General features: G+C 41.3%; 1 protein-coding gene across 1 annotated transcript in view; it reads right to left on the reverse strand.

Annotated features, from left to right (window-relative positions):
- Positions 1–15,477, reverse strand: part of LOC101152016 (uncharacterized) — an 81,685-nt gene that overhangs the window by 61,388 nt on the left and 4,820 nt on the right. The window contains exons 3-4 of the mRNA XM_004058038.3: positions 7,309–7,373; positions 912–974 (exon numbers count right to left, since the gene is read on the reverse strand). Coding sequence (XP_004058086.3) covers positions 912–974; positions 7,309–7,350 — 105 coding nt within the window. The 5' untranslated portion in view covers positions 7,351–7,373. The remainder of the gene's footprint in view (positions 1–911; positions 975–7,308; positions 7,374–15,477) is intronic.

Here is a 15,477-nt window from a genome sequence, read left to right on the forward strand (position 1 = left end):
GTATTTATCTGGAAATTTTTAGCAAAGAAAAGCTGACATGTTGCTAATGGATCAGGTTACCTACATTTCTTGGGGTGACCCTCTTTTTCTAGTCCTGTTGCAGCTTCCAGGCAACTAGGTTTTCTGAGTTCATGCTTTTTTTTTTTCTTTCAATCCCTTTGGCCCTGGATGCTGCGACATCAGGTTGCAAATGAGTTTTTCTGTGGCATGGATTCAGCTGTAAACTCCTTCTGTTACAGGTTAATAAAACCTAGGAAATTACCTCTGAACAGCCAGAAATACATTGTGGAAAAATGAGGAGGCAGTTGAGAAATAAGGATTTGAGTTTTCAACATTTATGTTGGCTTTCACTCCTAATAAATATTTAAGTTAAATTGAATTTTACTTAACTTGATGACTATTTAACTTTAATAGTCATTGTTTATAGCAGTATTTTCAGCAAATGTTTAGTGAAGACTCTTTGGCTCTTAACCAAAATGCATTATCAGAAAACACCTTTCTCTTTCTACTATAAATTTATAACTGGAAGTTTACTCATGTAATTGTTGTATGAAGCCAATTTGAGTTGTTTTTCTTTGTAGAAAAACAGATGGAAAAGAACTCCTTTGCATTTGGAATTTACGTGGTATGATTTACTTCATAGGATAAGCTGGAAATCACAGTAGGCAAAATGGTGCCCTTTTTCCAAGATTTCCATGCCCTAATCTTTAGAACCTGTGACTATGTTACTTTCCTTGGCAAAGAATTAAGATGGCAGATGAAATTAAGGTTGTTAATCTACTCAATTTAAAATAGGAAGATTATCCTGGATTATTCAGGCAGGTCCAATCTAACGACAAAGGTTTTTAAAAGTGGAGGAGAGGGCAGAAGATGATCACAGAGAGATGTGATGTGAAAAAGACTCAACTCACCATTGCTGGTTTGAAGATGGAGGAAGGGGCCATGAGCCCAGGAATCCAGGTAGACTCTAGAAGCTGAAAAAGGCAAGAAATGGGTTATCCTGAGAGCCTTCAAAGGAATGTAGTCCTGCTGACACTTTGATTTTAGTGAGACCCATATTAAAATTCTGACCTTCAGAACTCTAAGATGATAAATCTGTTGTTTGAAGACACCAAGTTTTTGGTAATTCGCTACATCAGCCATAAAAAAACTCCTGCAGGAAGTTAACTGCATTCTCCCCCTAGAGGGGTAGCCATAGTATCTCTCTTCCACACTAGATATCTTTATTTTTGCATGAAATTTCAATCCAGCAAACATGAGCACAGAGTCACTTGGGTACACTTTTAAGTTTCCATTAAGTCATTTATTTTACAAGTATATAGTTCATTCCAAGTATTCCCATCAAAATGGGAGGTGCCCATAAATCAAAGTAGATTTAATCTTTCAATTCCCAGCTCTTTTGCAAGAAGCAAAGAAGGGAAAAAAATGCAAGCACCTAACATTGTGTTGAATATGGAAAGAATATACAAGTGCAGCTCTTCACTTTTTCCACCCAGGAGAGGTGGTGAACTGCAGTCAGGGTTAATACCCATGAATAAGATTAGACCTGAATTGTGAGGGAAATAGTAGATACCTAGAACAGTATGTTATTTTGAAATTTCATTTTCCTACTTCTTGCTTTCCTGCTTCCATGGTGTGAAGGGAGCTTGTGCTTCTCGACGTGTTCCAGCTAGCTGAGACGCTCCGAGTGCGCCAAATGACTCAGTCTCTGGACTACTACCAAAGTTTTTTAGGATTGAATCCTGCTCTTATTTTCTAAGGAACAATGTTTAACTGGTCTCTGTGGCATGGTGTCAACTGACATCACCCTTTAATTGCAGATATGTCACGTTAGACTATCCCCAGTATTGAGGGAAAGATCCCAAGGCAAGTTAAACATTATGATGGAGGCTGTGGGTGCATTTTTTCACACTCCTGGTCAAGGGGAGGGCCCATGTCATGAGGATAAGTATATTTTGAGCCCTCTCAATATGACCCCAAAAATGCTAATGCAAGTCCAATTTATCAAACAGCTATATAGCAAGCCAGTATGAAAATCCCTCTGGAGGGTAAATCATTTTGCATTCATCTATTTTAAGTAACTCTTGTGAATCAGATAGTCCTCAAAACATACCAAGCTCAGTTCACACCAAAAAGTGGTTTTTTGAAATTTCTCTTTGTGATTATGAATGTATGTGCAATGAATTATGAGACTCAAAATAAGTATTCCCATATGATTGCTTAGGGATTTTGAAATTTAATATCTACATGCAAGATGATGAAGTCATCTGCCCAGTGGCCTCTGAGTGAGCAAGGTCCTGTGAAATAGATCCTGCTCAAACTTGTTTTTAGTACCAGGAGACTAGAAGTGAATACAGGGAGAGCTGACCTTTGTACGGGTCCTTTATAGAACTGTTGTTCATCCAGATCTGATCTCACACAAAGTCACTGGTTGGCCCCAGATAAGACATTCAACCTCTCTTTTGCATGAAGAACAACACCTGACTTGATTATTTTAAAATGACGAGAGTTGGTGATCTCTCATACTTGTGATAACTGAGAGAGGGGATCTGCTTAAGGACCCCAGGGAGGTCTTATGAGGCTCTCTATTTCCTGGAGAATGAAGGTAACAAAACTGTAGGAGCCTTGAAGGAGGTGTGGAGACAAAAACACATCAACAGAAGACTTATCACAATGCTATTGGGAGTCTTTGGATTTTCCTTAAAAGAGAATTTAGTTATCTGGCTGAGGGGTACAGATTTTCCCCCTTTATGGGCAGATATATAGAAGAATGTAGCACAGAAGCCAGCTCTAAGTAGAAAGCCAAGACGGGAAAACCAAGAAAGCAGAGTTTATGAGCTAGACATGGCATTGGGGGTATGGTGAGAATCAGACAGCAAGATGGCAGACCAGGAAGTGTCAATTTCAAGAAGGTTTTCCAAGACATTCACAATGCACACTGGACTAATTTCATACAGCCTCTTTACTGTGGGGTTTCTTTTCTCAGTTGTATTCTGATGCCCATGTGTTAGGTCTTTGAGTTTTATGGGTATGGTCTTCTGTTCCTCGTATTTGACTGGTGAGCTCTGATCACCTGTGTTGTCTGCCCCATTGCAGCTCTGCAATGAAGGAGGGAGGGAGCCAGGGATAGCATGGGCATGAAGGAGCAGGGGACAATTGCTTGGATGACAACTGCAGAGGGAATGAAAGTAGAGCAAGGGTCACTTAAAGCCTTTGTGATGGCTCCTTCGAAACCAGCTAATGTCAACTTTGACAGTGTCAACCACTTAGACTAGGGACACTCCTCATAATCAGGATATCGTTTAAATACATTGGACATCATCTGCTGAGAAGCTTGTCATTCGCTGTCTCCATCAGAAAAATCATTGTCCTTTCCAATACAATAATACTTGATTTCAGGCAAAATACTAGGTACTTTCCATGTACTATTTAATATTTCCCTGACACGCTCTTTCAAAGAAGCTCAGTAAACAACCCAGTAATTTGGCCAATGCTCTCCTGGATGATCTGGCTTTGTGTCTGTTTACAAAGATACTGGATAAGGCTAATATGTACATTGTTTAAACTAAGGTCAGATTTGAAAACGACCTTGATATTCCAATGCTTGTGTTCTATACTTTTGTCACTCAAGATGACTTCATATTCTAAGGCTAAAAGGAGGTATCAAGCCTGACAGGATGATCTCTGTTGAGTTCAAATAAATTGGTGAAAGAAAAAATAATTGTGATCCTCTCTGATTTAGCTGTGTTTAGTTTCATATAACCTTGCTATCTCCCTTAAGCTTAGGCGTGTCCCAGAAGAGTTTTCAAAGCATGGTTTTTGTCAGCCTTACCAGGTCGAGGTCTTTGAGTGTGAGATTCTGTAAATCTAAACTTTCAACAAACACTCCCAGGAACACCTACTCACAGAAAAGTTTTAAAATCACTGTTCAGGAGGATAACATCTTAAACCGCAGAACAAAGGGTCTCTTCCTCCTGCTTTCCCTCCTTCCCTCCTTCTCTCCCTCCCTCCTCCTCTCCCTCCCTCCCTCCTTTTCTCCTTCCTTTCCTCCCTCTTTCTCTTTCCCTCTCCTCTTCTTTTTCCTGTACCATGCTTTTTTTTCTTTTAAGTTTTAATCACTTCTTCTTTTCTCCCATATTTTCTGCCAAAGTTTACTCTTGTCCACATGCCAGTGACAACCAAGATAAGTACAATGAAATCAAATGTATTTAGGTAGTTAGATTTAATTACATGATGAAAAATGAATTCACCAGGCTTCTTTCAGGAAGAACAAGTTATTTAGAAAACTTTCTTGGCAAGTACTTAGGATATGAGCTGAGGCCTCTAGGGGCTTGATATGAACAGCAAGGCTCTGTAGGGGGCAGACAGGAATGTGTTTATTGCTCCTGAGCTGAGGAGGAGAGATAGGGAGGTTGAGGCCCAGGAAGTGGGAGAGGACCAGAAACATCAACTGGGAGGGGCTTATAAACCACAATGTGGCTATTCCCAGCACTCTCTCAAAATTTAAATAAAGTATATCAAAAGGCTTATAAGATCTACATTAGTGGAGATTTTGAGTCACGCAATGAAAGCTGAATTTTGTATCCAGGTTGGTAGGAGAGAAAAAAAAAATTCAGGGAGGCACAAAGAAGCAAGCGGGAGTGAACCTCAGGAACGCACGGATTTCTGGGAAATCCCGGGGAGGGCTTCAGCTTGCTTGCCCCAAGCCATGAAATTGGGGTCTAAGCCAAGTTGAAAGATCTCTTAGGAATTGAGTGGCTGCATAATTTGACAGAAAATCAGGACACTTTTGAGAGTTAAAGGGCACGTTTGAAATAATCATTTAAGGACAATAGGCATACACAGGGGAAAATGGCCATTCTCTCTAGAAAGGCCTTTGATATTTTGGGTTCATAGGAAAAAGGAGAGAAAAGGTTTGTGGAGGTGATTTTGAAGGTTTCTCCTAGACTGGGCTCAGGCTGGTAGGGACAGAGGTGAAGTGCAAGCAATTTGACAGCAGCTGGAGAAGCTCAGGAAATGAATCACAGATGTCTCCACTTCTGTGAGAAGATTAATTTTCATGTGCTTAGGTAAAAGATGACAGCAAATTAAGTTTTGATAGGAGTTGAAAGATACCCAGGCAAAGAATCTACAATGAACTCAAACAAATTTACAAGAAAAAAACAAACAACCCCATCAAAAAGTGGGCAAAGGATATGAACAGACACTTCTCAAAAGAAGACATTTATGCAGCCAAAAGACACATGAAAAAATGCTCATCATCACTGGCCATCAGAGAAAAGCAAATCAAAACCACAATGAGATACCATCTCACACCAGTTAGAATGGCAATCATTAGAAAGTCAGGAAACAACAGGTGCTGGAGAGGATGTGGAGAAATAGGAACACTTTTACACTGTTGGTGGGACTGTAAACTAGTTCAACCATTGTGGAAGTCAGTGTGGTGATTCCTCAGGGATCTAGAACTAGAAACACCATTTGACCCAGCCATCCCATTACTGGGTATATACCCAAAGGACTATAAATCATGCTGCTATAAAGACACATGCACACGTATGTTTATTGCGGCACTATTCACAATAGCAAAGACTTGGAACCAACCCAAATGTCCAACAATGATAGACTGGATTAAGAAAATGTGGCACATATACACCATGGAATACTATGCAGCCATAAAAAAGGATGAGTTCATGTCCTTTGTAGGGACATGGATGAAATTGGAAATCATCATTCTCAGTAAACTATCGCAGGGACAAAAAACCAAACACCGCATGTTCTCACTCATAGATGGGAATTGAACAATGAGAACACATGGACACAGGACGGGGAACATCACACTCTGGGGACTGTTGTGCGGTGGGGTGCGGGGGGAGGGATAGCATTAGGAGATATACCTAATGCTAAGTGACGAGTTAATGGGTGCAGCGCACCAGCATGGCACATGTATACATATGTAACTAACCTGCACATTGTGCACATGTACACTAAAACTTAAAGTATAATAATAATAAAAAATAAAAATTAAAAAAAAAAGATACCCAGGTAAATTACCAAAACTGATAAAATAAAGAAAAAAAGGACAAAAGAAAGAAGGAAGAAGGGAGTAAGAAAATAAGGAAAAAAGAAATGAAGGGAGGAAGGCAGGAAGAGAAGGAGGGAGGGAGAGAGGGAGGGAGGAAGGAAGGAAGGAAGGAAGGAAGGAAGGAAGGAAGGAAGGAAGGAAGGAAGGAAGGAAGGAAGGGTAGTTTGAGGCTGTTTGTTCCTGGCTGTTTTTCTGGGTAAACTGACCGCAGAATTCAAAACTTTGATTTGAGTGATGCATCACAGAACTAAGACATGGCTGTCAAACAACTGCTCAACTAAATGGTACGCAGTGTGGTAACGCGAAAAGAGATGAGGCTTTGAAATCAGCGAAACCTACCCTGCAATCCCAGGGAAACAAGACGGTAGCAAAACAGAGTTGACTGCATGGAAGAACAGTTTCTCAAGGTGAGTCACAGTTTCTAAAAACACCCTCTCCTTTTGCTTTCTACCACAAATCCATTTTTTAAAAACCATGTCTATTGTTGCATCATGTAAAGACAGTCAAACAATATCACAAAATTCTCAGGATTTCTTTGTAATGGGTTTCCTTCCACTGTAAGCTTTATGGCACATAAAGATTTCAGTGTAGGGGTTATAGAGTTTTCTAAGAAATAGACAGTTATTCTCCAAGTAGCTGAAACTGAAGTTCAAGGGAAGATCCTGTGATCTCTTGGTAGGAGAGATGGCACAGATACTGAAGATGCTATATACAGAAAATCATCACTAATAACATCAAAAAATCCAAAGCATTCAAGCAGGAAAGACATATCAAATGTCACAGGAGAGAATGTTCCAGGCTCGAGAGGTTGATTTGCAGTTGGACTTCTCACACGGGCAAGTTGATGGAGCACTTTCCTGGGTATGTTTATCTGGACTAACACAGGGAAAGCAGCTGGTCTAAATTAGATCACATGTGCAGAGGCCTTGCAATGGCGTGTACATATGAGGGGGAGGTGGGGAACCATGCGATGGGTAAATCAAGTGAAGACAGGGCCAACGGCCACAGTGGGTCACTACCAAGCAGGGTAACCACTTGTTGAAGCCACCAGACTTGAGCAACAGTGGTGTATATGTGTCAGGACTAAAACTGCCTTTCAAGTCCTTGCCTAGGTCTTGTCAAAGCTGGAAGCTCTATCATTTCAGATCTGCAAGCAGTTTTCTGCTAAAAACATGACTACCCCTTTAGGGACATAGTACCCTATTTTCTTGTCTGAGGAAAATTACCTGGATAGGCCCTTTGGTGGTGCACATAGGAAAAACCAGCATTGTCCAGGGTCCTTGGGGAAAACCTGTAAGGAGTCATGAAATTGAATACACATTTTTAGAAGTTTGGTAACTTAAAATGGAATGTTTGGCTGAGCCACAGCTCTGTTTTCATTATCAATATTTTGTGGTGGAACAGAAGTGGAATTTTTTTTTTCCATTGAGATTCCATTTGCACTGTGCCTGTGAACCAGGGCTTGTCCTTGGTGGTATTAGTGTGTTTCTGTTATAGTGTATAAGGCAGAAGATGGCTGGTGAATGCTCCTGTCATCTTCAAAAGGCATGGTGAAAAACAGAAAGTAGACCATCCTGGTCAAAGACCACCCTAAACCATTGTGTTGATAATCTACGGGCAGAGTTCTTGAACATTTAACGGCTCAGGCTTGGAGAACTGCCTGGATGTCAGACAAGTGCATTCTGACCACCTATTTAGCGTTATGTGTGTATGTGTGGGTGGCAGGTGTGGACGATGGGGGAGGAGATGTGTTTTCTTGAAGACAATGGAAATCCCCATTGTCTGTCATCCAGGATTGACGTCAATACTAGGACAGAGATAGAAAGCTGGCCTTAAACATGATGCAGGAAGCACAGTTCCCTCCCTCTGCATCCCATGGTGAGTAGGCATGGACTCTGGGACTAAGACATGCTTGAGATTATTTCCTAGAGAGAGAAGCTGCTCTCCCTGCATGGAGAAGTTTAGAATGCACATAGCGAGGCAGCTCTGTGAAGATCTCATGAGGAAGGCTCTAGGCCTAGGGTGGGGGTGTTCTAAACAGGCTCACCGTTAGTTGCAAAAATGGATAGGTTCTTGTTTCCTTTCATTTACAGCCCCAGATACAGTCAAATATTCCTAAAAACAAAACGCAACTCAACCAAGCAACACCAACAGCAAAGTTCTAACTTTATGTGGAGGAGGCTTTGAAGGGAAGGGAGGGCAGCTCCCCAAAACCTAACCCCAGAGTTCAGCCTCGTGGGATGAGCATCCACCTGAGAAGGGTGAGCAGAGGTCTCAGCAGAGTGTGAGAGAAAGGAGGACGGGGCAGGAGCCACACAGATGCCAGAGAAGGTTTAGGGCACCACCACTTTCGACACACAAAGAGAGAGAACCTAGCAAGCGTGGGGAGCTACAGCAGCCCGGCAGGCGAGGTGTTGTCACTCACGTCCAGTTTCTAGCTCGGTGACCTCCTTTGGACTTCTAAGTTGGTGCAGTTAATGCAACATACAAATTACAGCAACAACCATCGTGATGATGTAAAATAATGATATGATAACAGTAATACCATGATTGCCGTCTTTAAAACAAAAAACAAAAGACGTGCTGCTCATAAAATCTTGAACAATTGTAAAATGCTTTTCTCACTCTTCGCCTCCTACCCTTCTGAGCTGACTGTTCCCTGTAAATGAGTCATTTCAATAGGAATGTTAATGTATTTGACGTGTGTCAACATCACCCTGAAAAAAAGAAGATGTTGGATTGTTTTACTGGCGCACACAGTGCAAAGAGAACTGACAATGTGTGTATTTGTCTGGGCCTTACACTTATGAGGCATATATAAATCTAACATCTCACGGAATCCTTCCGTCAGCCCAGGAGTCCACTCACCACCTACGTTCCTGCTGTCTCTCCTTAGAGTTAAAAATGTGCTCTTCATAGACTTGGTGTTCCTTCTTAAATAAGAAACATTGATGGAGGCTTTACTGTATGCACTAGGTATTGACAATATGAGAATAAAGTATCTACCACAACATGTGAAGATAGTAATATAGAGAGACAACACATACTAATGCACTTGAAAATGTACTTTGCTTGGCTGGGCGCGGTGGCTCACGTCTGTAATCCCAGCACTTTGGGAGGCTAAGGCGGGTGGATCACGAGGTCAGGAGTTCAAGACCAGCCTGGCCAAGATAGTGAAACCACGTCTCTACTAAAAATACAAAAATTAGTCAGGCATGGTAGCGGGCGCCTGTAATTCCAGCTACTCAGGGGGCTGAGGCAGGAGAATTGCTTGAACCTGGGAGGCGGACGTTGCAGTGAGCTGAGATCGTGCCACTGCACTCCAGCCTGGGCAACAGAGTGAGACTCCATCTCAAAAAAAAAAAAAAAGAAAGAAAAAAATGTACTTTGCTCTTCGGTAACTTTGATTTTAGGTAACAAGTATAAAAATTACATATAATGGCACTGGTCGTATCTGTGTGCTGGCTGTATACTGACTATTTTTAGACCTATTCCTTGGGAAAACTGAATCCTGAAAACTATATTTCCCCCATTCCTTTAGGAACTGGCTCCTGATTGGCTTTAGCCAATGGGAACCACTGGTTGCAGTGGGAATGCGAGAGAAAGAGAGTAGTCAGGATATTTTTCCTTTTCTTGTTATGCTCTAATCAGCATCTCCAGCAAATGCTTGTCTCTCCTCCAGAATTCCAGCTCCACCCAGAAAGCCTCTATCATCCAAGCTGCTGCCACACAGCTCTGGCTTTTGAGTTTTGAGAAAGCCACATCCTTTTGTCTCTCCAGCCCTAGGAGAATCTAGCTGCTGCAGATCCGTGGGTTGCTTCCTCATACCCTTTAATGTCTTTGTACCTTATGATATGGTTTCCCATATTGAATGTTTGCCATTGAGCTCCTAGGCTTTGATTCTTCTTCTGGCTGGAACATAACTAATCTAGAATATCTAGAACATTCCAAACAGCAATACACATGTAGGAGTGAAATGTCAGTGTGCTGTTATCTAACTAGCTGGTGCCTTTTCAGTTTGTTTCCTGCTGGCCTGAAAAACATTCTGAAAATTGCATGGACCCATACGTATTGTTCCACTCAAGCTTTCTGGGTGTGAGTTTTCTGATAATATTGTCGGCATATGTATGAGTGATTCTCGATATAAACAAAAAATAAATCAACTGAGGGATATACAGTCTGAAGGTTGGAGGTAGCTGAGAAAAAGCTTTCCAGATGACTCTGAACTTAGGTGGGGAGAAGCTTGTTGAAACCAAAAAGAGATGGCAAATCTCAGTAGAGTAATTGGCTTCTCTCTCAGATCACCCCCACGGGCTTTATCTAGCTGGGGTATTTTTTTCTTCCTTCATAAAACAGGCTGTTTTGCTCCCAAGTCACATGGAAGCTTGGTAAGATGCTTGGATTTCATGTTCCCTTGTTCACCAGACTTGTTATATTTGAGAGAGAATTTGGTCTTGTCCTTGAGGACTTTGCTATAGAAGACATGAGGCCTGGCTTTTCTGGAACTTCCAGACAAGTTGCACAAAGGCAGTAATGACTCCCAGGTTGAAAGGATAGGAGGCTGTAGGTCTCAGTGCTGGGTGCCCAGGACACACACACACACAGTCTACTGTGCTCAAAGAAACAGTAAGGTGAAATCAATCAAGGCTTCATGGTGAAGACTTGAGTTTGTCAGGTGCTAGCAGGAGTGAGACAGACTCAAACTTGGCCAAGAAAATTAGCAATGGGCGTACCTCATAAAACATTTAAGTTCAGGCTCATCTCAATTAAGCCTCCCAGAGCCTCAGGTGTTTGTCCAAAGCTTACCTGGGCCTGAACTCCTGGAACCAAGCAAGTTTGCTGGGGCCTGCAAGAACATGCTTCCCCATGAGAAACTTGGCAATAAGAACCCCCTCTCCTCATTCTCATACCCAGTCTAAAAAGAACCATGTGAAAACTATGAAAAGCAGGTTTCAAACATTTCTAAGCTATGAAAAATTTGGATTTAATTTTAACCAGCTATATCCAAGTCTGATGTAAAAACTCAAAAGTTATCTCTCTGTCCCAGGTGAAGCTGTTACTTCTACAATATGGAATCATAATCTCTCCTTTAGACAAACAATCAGTGATGGGCATTGCCTAAAATGTTGTCCTCTCTTTCCTGAACTCTGGGCTGAAAACTGGATTCGTGTAAGCTAGATTTGGGGGTCAGATCCGGTCAAATGAAGTGAGTTTCCTCTTACTTCCTATAGTCATTAAAAGTCTTTATCTAATAATTTAATAACAATGATAATGACAATAATTATTGACATTAATGGAACCCTTACTCTATGCTGGGCATCACGCTAAGCATTTTACAAGTGATTATCTCGTTTCATCCTACACTTTGGGTGGGTACTGTGATTATCTACCTACATGGTAGAGACAAGAGAAACAGGTTCTGGGAAGCTACATTACTTGTCTGAATTCTCTCAGTTATTAAATGGCAGGAATTAAACTTGGGTCTGTGGTTCCAGAGCTCATGCTTCCAAGCACTTCGCTGGGTGAATCTCTGTTGAGATACTTTTCATGAGAAGGAACAAAGCTATCTAAATAAATTATTCTGTTAATAAGATAATGGGCATGAAAATGCTGCGAGAACTGCAAAGTCTCATAAATGTTAAGAATTAATTATTACAAGGAAATTCTATAGCGTGGGAGGAACACCAGAAAAGGGAAAGCAGAAAGAATATTGATCATGAATTAAAAGACCTGTATCTGAGAAGCATATCAGTGTAATGATTATGAATTTATAAAACTTAAGTATTCAAGGCCTGCAAGGAAGAAATATGGTGAAACAGGGAAAAAGATTAATTTGTGGGGAGCTATGAAAATGAAGATAAATCTTTTCTTTCTTTGATTCTGATTTCAATGAGATCATTTGTACAAATCTTGAAACCAAAGCACAGCCTGTATGAACCCATGTTGAACCCTGGACTTTCAGGACTACTGTATGGCTAACCACAGCCCTGCAAGGCCAGGCTCAGCATGTCACAGTTTTGCCACTGAACAAGAATCTTTCGAAGGATCGCAAACACTATGTGGAAAATGACTGTATTCTTTCTGCAAGGCCACTCTCTTAGACATCACTCTAACAAAAACAATTATGGGTTGGAAGAGGAGAAAGGATGCAAAGTTTGTGGCTTGACCTAAAAAAGGTCATGAGCACCTCTACTGATTCTTGGAAACGTTAGTTGCAGTGGATCTCAAATTCTACTGTGCAAAAGAACGACCTGGTGACCCTCTAAAAGTGTAGATTCTCTGGTTTCACCCCTAGACCTTGTGACTCAGATGTCCAGGGAGGCCAGGAGCTCCTCATTGTTAACCTGTGCCCTATTTTAACAAGCCCTGCTGGGAGTCAGGATGTTGGGGGTCCGCACACCACACTGAAATAGAGGAATTCCCTGCTCAAAGATCCCTTTATGTCCTGATTACAATCTGCAATGAGATTATAGAATCATTAAATCATGATTAAGCCAATGTGGAGATTGATATGTGTTGTATGAATCTATTACTGATTGGGTTTGTTCTTAGAAAACTAGACTTTCAGAACAGTGGCCAGGGTGAATTTGGGGCAGACCCTACACCCAGCCCTGTGCGAGAACTTTTATCTATAGTCTCATTTCATACTTAAAATAACTTAGGGAGATTAGTGTTACTTTGAGGGAACTAAGGATTAGGACAGCAGTTAAAATACCTTCAATGAGGTCACATGGCTAAGAGGTACTGAAATCAGGATTCTAAATCAACATATATATTTGACCCTTTTCAGTATACCATGCAACATCTAAACTCCTGCCTTCAAGCAAAATGTGTCACGCGTTGATTGTGATTGGAGCAACAGTCATTCAGGGGAGAACTTGGACATTGTGGATGAATTGACTAAATTCACATTGCCGCAGTCAGCCCTTGGTACCTGCTGGTCTAACGTTGAGAATTTATATCCTAAGGACTTAGTCTTTTTCCTAGTGGAATCGCAGGGTTCAGAGCCTCTACTCTGGGGTCATCGATCCTATCTTTCTACTGCTGGGGTAGCCTCTTACTCTACTTCCCCATTTGGGACTGAAACTAATGGCTGTCATTAACCAGCCCCCATGACAAAGGATAAGCTTAATATATCCTGTATCCTGGTCTCGACTTGTCACAGTTATAAAAATGGGGAAAGCTTAGCCTTCCTGCAATTACAATTATTCTTCTAAAATATTTTAAGAATATTTAATTTTTATGATGACAAAAAGAGCAAAGAGTGAAATATAGCAAAGAAACCACTAAATACATAGTATGTCAAGTGGTGAACATTGGTGTGGAGAGGAATAAGCAGGGCAAGAAAGATAAGGAGGGGAGAAAAAATAATGTGTATGTAATATATATATTAGTTATACACACATACTTATCAATCCATACTAATATGTAGATACTTTAGAAAACATTGAACACCGTTTAAAAATATTACCCCTAGTTCTGCTACATACAGATAAATACTGTTAACAGTTTGGCTTATTTCCTTTTGGGTTTTTTTTCCCTATATTAAATTGGGATTATATCCAATTCGCTTTCATAAGGTAAGCTGCATTTTTTACTTAGCATGTCATAATCATTCTTCCATGTCATTAACATTGCTTTGAAAACATAATTTTATATTTAAAGATTTGCTAAGTACCATTGTAGGAAGGCACTGAAATTGATTTAGTAATTTCCTCTGTTGTGGGACATTTAGATTATTTCTCATTTTTTCACCCACATAAATATCCCACGGATGTACTTTCTTACGTATAAATCTTTATGTGTATATCTAAATATTTTCTTGGAATAAATCTGTGTTTTTGAGTCTGTTCCCCCAAGCTCTTGATGTATGTTGCCAAATTACCCCCCAGAAACAGGGTGAAAACTCCACAATTCAGTGATCTTGCCACTCCAGGGCTAGCAGATGCTTTTACAAGCTCTCTAAAGAGTTCTGTTCTGGGCTTTCATTGAACAGATCCAATCTGGTCTAGTTCTCCCAGGTCCACGAATACTTACGTGCCACTTTTCAGTGTGATGCTCTGTAATGACCCTTCCCAACCACACCCTGGAGTGGAATATCTCTTCCTACAGGGGTGCCTTTCTCAGAGTCTGGAGGGGCAACCTTAGTCCCTTCCCCTACGTTTTGCTTGAGTGAGTCATAATGTATTCCTGGCCTCTCAGGGACCCCCTCCAGGATGCTGTAATCACAGCACTAACCTGTGTTCACATTTCCCATTATTGAGCAGAAATCCCCCTGTGCCTCCACACAGCCTGGCTGCTTCCTAATGGCCCCAGCTCCCAACTTCTAATAGCCCCATCCTCATTTCTCCCAAGAGCCAGCTCTTTTTGCTAGTGTTTTAAGAATCCTGATCCAGACGAAAATCCTCCCATGATGTCCATCTGGTCAAATTGAAGGTGATGTAAGCAATGAGACAGAGAGACGGGTGTGTCTGCATCGACAGGACAGAGGAACCTCCCAAGACCATCCATCTTCTGTCTCCTCCAGTGACATTCAACTGCCCCCCTCCTAGTCTGGGATTTGGGGATGACAGACAACATCCCTAACTGCCAGTGCCACACTATAGAGATGGGGTGGATGTTGGGCTCTGAGCATAGCCCCCGCTTCCAGGCCTGACAACAACTTCCTGGAGATGCTGCTTCTTTCTTCATGTGCAAATCCTACTCAGAAAGTGGATGTTCCCCTTTGCACTTGATCATGTGGGAGATTTAACCCTTGGAGGAAATGGTAGCAGGGACAGCAGGGACTTTTGTGGATGTGGATCTGTTCCAGGGTTAGAGCTGTTTGTCCTATCTCAAGGAGAAGGCCCTCATCCACTCCTGACCTCAACTGCAGCTTCCTCAAAATGGATAAAATGCTGTGCTGATGTAAAGAATGGTGATCAGAAGTGATTACAAAGCATGCTGCAAGCACAAACATAATGATTGTTTTAAAAAAGGAAAATGTTATCAGCACTGGACAATGCCAGCATCTCCTCTATTTTTTTTTTTTTGGTTCCTATGAAGCCACCTGGGGATCAAGTTTTCCATTTCTCCCTTCCTTGATTAGCATGGGATAAAGTTCACATGCTTCCATGACCAGCTGCCAAGTACATGGGTTTTATGTTAGGCACCTATTTCTGGGAAGAGATGGGTGGATAGTCAGGGAGAGAAAGTAGAAAATAAGGTTTTCAGTTGCAGACTCAAGAAGTTATCTCTGAACTTCGATGTAACAATTAACCCATAATTAAATTATTAAAACAAAAATAGCCTTCTCTCCAAATCCCCAAGGAATTGCTAAAGAGTAAACTAGAGCTCTTGGAATGACAATAACACAAAATGGCAGCAGGAAGCTCCAGATAGGTAAGGGTTGGGAA

The sequence above is a fragment of the Gorilla gorilla genome, chromosome 18 (genome assembly GCF_029281585.2).
Source record: "Gorilla gorilla gorilla isolate KB3781 chromosome 18, NHGRI_mGorGor1-v2.1_pri, whole genome shotgun sequence".
NCBI lineage: Eukaryota > Metazoa > Chordata > Mammalia > Primates > Hominidae > Gorilla > Gorilla gorilla.